Source organism: Calonectris borealis, chromosome 4, assembly GCF_964195595.1.
Source record: "Calonectris borealis chromosome 4, bCalBor7.hap1.2, whole genome shotgun sequence".
Classification (NCBI taxonomy): Eukaryota; Metazoa; Chordata; class Aves; order Procellariiformes; family Procellariidae; genus Calonectris; species Calonectris borealis.
In genome coordinates, this window is record NC_134315.1 from 32,745,537 (window position 1) to 32,751,407 (window position 5,871).

Sequence of the window (5,871 nt, forward strand, 5' to 3'; positions counted from 1 at the left end):
CAAATCATAGCATGGCGTCAAGTACCTCGGTGCAAACACACCACCCAACTGCTCACCCTTCTTTTTGCCAGAGCTCTGTGCAAGGCTGTTAGCAGAACTGATGCAACCCAATTTAAATGTAAATAGGATTTGTTTGCATTGATGACATCACCATAAGACTTTTACATGACTCTCTCATTGTCAGGTGGCTTATAAATTGGTGCAGTTTAAACATAAACATACAGTTTATGCTTATTCTGGCAGGGTACAAAGGAACTTAAGTAGTGTAATATGCTTTTACAGTAGATGAGATGCAGCACTGTAATTTTAACTTTACTAATGCTGATGTAGAAATAAAACCCATACTTCTTTAAAATTGGATTTTCTTAATGTAAGTACTGCACTTAAATGTAATGTCTGTTGTTTTCAAAAACATTTTTGAACTAAACCTCTAGTATGCTGTGTGTGAAGATAAAAAATTGAAAAAAAAAATTAAGCTGTTACCATACAGCTAATGAAGACAGAAGTAAGGAAATGCATACTAACAAAAAAATCTATCAAATAAAAATATACAGAAAACCTAAAAATTTCTCACCAGTTATCCTACGTCTTCCTCTCATCCTTAGAAAGTTTCCCACTTGATTATTCTGGAAATGAGTTTTGATATGTTTCCTGTTTCAGGTATCACATTTATTTATGGTTATATAGTAGCACCAGATGAAAATGCTAAGACCAAATGAAAGAAGTACAGGAGATATTTCAAACTGACTGTGTTAATTACATGCTGTAAAACCTCTAGCTTTCTAAGAAAAAGCAATTTCCAACTTCCAAAACCTTGCTATTATTTTCATAAAACAAAAAATCCAAGGAAAATAAAATAAAATATCTTAAAGTTTCAGTGTACTGCTTTTGAATAATGTTATCTACAATTATAAGACAGACAGTCCATTAAATAGAAAACGATCTGTTTTACATAAAGCAAGAGAGTACAAAAGCACAGCTTTTGTAATTTTGGTAATATTGCAGTTTTACAAACATATTGCATAGTATGTGTAAGAAAATAGTTTCCATCTTTTTTTATATATTTACATACACAAGAAAATCATTAACATGAAGGTTACAAAACAAAAATGGTTAGCAGACCTTTACTGAGTACTGATTGAAATAATATGACACTCAAACTTCAATCCAATTTACATATGCATTACAGTGAGTCAGCTGATAACTATTCCATAGTCTAAGGTTTGGTTTTTTTATTTTTTTATTTAGGCAATGATTTAGAATCTAAAAAAACCCCGTACAAAATAATGCATGGTGTTAGCAACTGAATATCTTAAACATCCTTCATTAAATGTTTCTAGACATTTATGGCTGTATCTTCAACCCAGACTTAATAGCCCTCTGCATCTAAAATGGTTTAAAGTGAATTCCATTATCCAGTCAAGCCACTGTTTTGCAAGCAAAACAGTATAACTTCAGCTGAAACAAGCAATGTCTTGGCACGTTTTGGAATACATAGTCTTTCGTTTTCTTAGGAACACCAAAGATCCTCGTATGTATGAACAGTAATGTAATCACACCACACTGACAAAAAATTTAAACCCTGGAAAAAAGTCAACAATCTACAGCTCAAAATGCTGCACAAATCTAAACTATGTTACAATTTCATGTTGTAATTACAACTTGTCATCTCTTCATTCCAACAGAATTAGTAGAAGCAGCAGTGTCATAGTGTTAGATATAATAGAAGTGTCAGTCTTTGGTCTTATCACTTAACCAATGAATGAACTGCAATACAAAACCATACAGCTAACAGTGCTTCGAGAGGTTGGCTGATGCTTTTATTTTTCTTTTTTTAAACAAGAAAGAGACAGTATCCTATAATAACATGACACATATTTTTACAGAAGATAAATCTATTGTATATATTAAATACATGTAGCTAATAAGGTCTTTTCATATATTTTGTTGTTGTCATAAGGATAGCCCTGAAGAAGTCAAACAGCTGCAATACCATCTTAGTGGTTCCCATACAAATGTTCTAGTACAAAAAGAAGCTTTATTTGATACATGTATTCATATACTATAAAAAAACCTCAGAGGAATATTTAGCCACTGATTTTTTTTTTTTTAATTGCGCTAATATTAATGCTTAAAAATATCCTAAGGTCTTCAGTCTTCCCTAAAATTGTCACAACAAAGTGATTTGTTAACAGGAAACTCTTGCCTTAACCAGAATAAGAAGTGACATCTCTTTTCTAAAATACACTATCAAAATATTCAGTCAGGTAAGCACTCTACCTAGAGAAACATTAGCTGGGGCTCAGTCATAACCTGAATGTTTGATATTATAAATGGCCAACAAAGACTGAAATAACTTGGAGACAGGGCCAGGAATCTATGAGGAAGGTGAGAAAAAGAATCTGAAAATTTCCTATGGCTTTGCACACAATGACCTCAGCATTATAAAACCAGCACTGAAATAGCACAGCTATGGCTCCATGTTTTAATATGGTATTTGCGCTGAGATCTTCTAGTTTCCTTCCATCTGAAATGACGTTGTGGGATTATCCCATTTTTCTGATATTTTTGGGGCGCGCTATAAGCGGAAGAGCTCTAGTATTGAGGTTTTCACTATTGCCAGCTCCAAACATTCAAAAACACTATGTCTGTTTCTCCTTCCACTCAGGAATGATGACGCTGCTTAGAGATTATTGGTGTTCTGATTTTTTTAGTTCTCTAAATGTGTTGAAATCACTTTTCCAATATTCTCTGAAATCATGTGGGCTAGAAATATTCTTTAAAATGAAACCCAAGATTTTCACCCCCTTACAGTTTTCAATGGATTTAAAGTAAAACATCAATATTGTGAAACTCACCAGAATATTAAGACATTAGGAGAACTCATTATGCTATCTCATAGGTTGCTGAAGCTCTCAAATACTCTCTACTTCAGACTGAAGGGACTCCAAGCAAGAAAATCCTGACAGTGCAGAGTTATGTGGACTTACTGGCTTGGTTTTGTTAACTCCAATGTGCCATCCGCACGTCTGCCCTGAGTTTTCTTCATACAAAGTGGTAAATTATTCCAGCCTTGCTGTTAAAATGAATCTAGTAACAAAAGATTTTTTTTTTTCCCTACCTGCCCACTCCCATCCAAATTTGTGTAAAATTTATAAAGGTTGGATCTTTCCATCCAATGGGCAGAAAGCTTTGTTGCACGTATTACAGGTAAGTAATCACATAAGGTGAAGAGTGAACAAATAAGAAATTCTCAATGGAAAATTCATGACAAAGTATCTGCAAGCCATCCTGTGGCTTTATTTAGGGACAAAAAAAAAAAATCTTAGTCTACTTAAGTGCAATTTGTAAGAAGCCAAAATTTAATTCACCAAATAGATTAGTCACTATAACCTGTTTGTTCATCTTTTAAGTAACCAGTATATGTAGATATGCACAGGTAATGAATACATACAGATGTTTCCTCATAGAGATCTATATACTTTTCCTCCTGAAATACTATTTACCCACATGACTTTCACTCTACCATTCTATTACTTGTGTGTATCAGAAAAAGACATCTATTTCCCTATGGTTTTAAGGGTATGTTGTATGGCTACACTTTCTAATGTTTTATTATCACCTTCCTTGTTATTTGTATCTCTTTCTGTCCCCCTTACTAAAAATCCTCAGGCTTCTAATATATTTTCTTGCAATATTTTCTAATATATTTTCTTTCCAAGTAAAAGAATAAAATTCTCAAAGAAATAACAAATCAGCTGTTAACAGCCGTCTTTTGAAGAGATAATCAATTTAAAATCTTCCTTTAGCTGGTAGAAACAGCAAATATAACATTCTTGCTATGGGGTGAAATTCACACCTCTGAAGAGGGCCAATGGAAAGGCAAGCACCAGTCAAGCCATGGACACGTCTTGTGCTGGTCTTCTGCATAGGAGTGAATTTCACCTGAAGTGAAAACAAAATCAACCTTATTAGGTGGTAATAAAATAGAAAGGTAATCACAGTATTAGTTTGCTCATTTTCATTTTCTTTTCTTTAAGAAAAAAAATATTGTGTAGAAATACCCACCTTGCACTGTCTGCCCTGACTTCAGCATTACCTTGCAAAAGCCGTCATTGCATCGGTGATCTTACATTCAGAAGCCTCTAAAGCTACATGCTAGGTGATGTAACTTAAAGGATAGAATTAAAAAGCACACTTACCTCATGTAATCAAGCCATCTTCCAGAATAGGAAACATTTTTATACTGTTTTACATTCCTGGGTTCTGCAAGTTTCAAGATACTCTTGTTAATCAATGTTGCGATAAATTTACTAGCAGCATACCAAAGCATTTTTTATAAGTTTTCAATTACCAACCAAGCCAAACAAGTATGAACATTGATACAAGAAAGAAATCCCACATCAAATTTGTCAAAAAAGAAAGTCAGTAGTGAGATCTGAGTGCAAATAGAGCTGCACAATTTAAACACAGATGTGATAAAGTCAATGTAATATCAATGTATTTTTTAATATTGAATGTCATTTCATATGTGTTTTTATATATGTTTCTATTACTTTGAAAACCTTAGCAGCAGATGGTAAACAAAAGGGAATAGTAAATGTGAATGTCATACCAGTTGTTCGTGCATTGCTTCTCAGCACTACACATTTTATTAGTACTAACGGTTGTACTGTGTTCAAATGGCAGCAGTTAGACATAGCTAGAAAATGGACAAGATGCACCTTTGAAAATTTTCTCTTGGTTTTGCATTTGCCAATTATAAATACCTTATGAAGAGCAATACACTGATCAACAAACATATCATCAGTATTTCCCTCTTTACCCTGTTCTTCTTTTCCAGAAACTGTATGTTCTACTTAAAGCAATCGCTTCACATGCAGTAGCCACGAAAATACTATATAAGGCCATTCAGATCTGACAAACAAGAGCAGATGTCTTTTTAACTCTGCAAGGTAATATTGCTAAGCACTTCCAAAATTTACCTAGCGTACAAAACCCTAGACTTAGTAGACAAAATGTAACAACACGCTTTTAAAGAAACCAAACTCAGGGAGGGATTCTGTCTCTTTTTGTGTTAAAAACCATTTACTGAATTTAATTGTTTAGTAAAGCAAGCATCACACAATGCTTCAAAATTTTAAAATTCAGGGATAAAAGTTTACATCCAAAAAGATGAATGGAAAATTGTGCTTTCAGACAGTAAAGTTATTTATCATACAGGGGGAACCAATTTGTCTCACCGTCAGATTCTGGGCAAATTTGTATATGTACTGTATATATATGTGTGCAGTTCATATCCAGGTCCTGCAAAAATCTAAAACTATGTGCTTCACTTCATGTAGCAAAGGCACCTATGTTATTCGCCCTTTTGGACAAACGATGATATTATGTTCCAGGTTTCCTGATGAAGAATACATTGATTTCTGAATATCTCACTCCCATCTCTACGTTGAGTGGCAAGACAAACCACAAGAGAAGGCAGCGCTGTATTCCTGCTTACACTGGAAGAAGTTGCTCTGCAGGCCGTTTGAAGCTTCGAACTTGTCACAAGGGAAACCGAGCAGAACTGTGAAGCAGAGGGATAGTAACAAAAGGCTATTCTGGTGTGAGGATAATTGGAGTCATTCTAGCTCCACAAGCAGATGTGCTACTGGATTGACATGTAAGCCTGCTCCTGCTGGGACAGGTAAAGTTTACCATTGGGACAGACGCAGAGCTCATAGATAGTCTGGCGAGGAACTGAAGAGCTGGGTGAGGAGAGAGGAGGAGGAAAAGGAACCCACTGGTAGATTCCCAGACGGATTATATCTGCATTTAAAATATCTACAAGAGGGGAAAAAAAAAAAGTAAATTTCTTTCAGCATCGTG

General features: G+C 34.6%; 1 protein-coding gene across 1 annotated transcript in view; it reads right to left on the reverse strand.

Moving 5' to 3' along the window:
- Positions 1–5,447: 5,447 nt before the first annotated feature.
- SGCZ (sarcoglycan zeta) overlaps positions 5,448–5,871 on the reverse strand; it is a 235,618-nt gene continuing 235,194 nt past the window's right edge. The window contains 3 exon segments of the mRNA XM_075149161.1: positions 5,448–5,569; positions 5,701–5,762; positions 5,764–5,800. Of these exon segments, the coding sequence (XP_075005262.1) occupies positions 5,448–5,569; positions 5,701–5,762; positions 5,764–5,800 (221 nt within the window).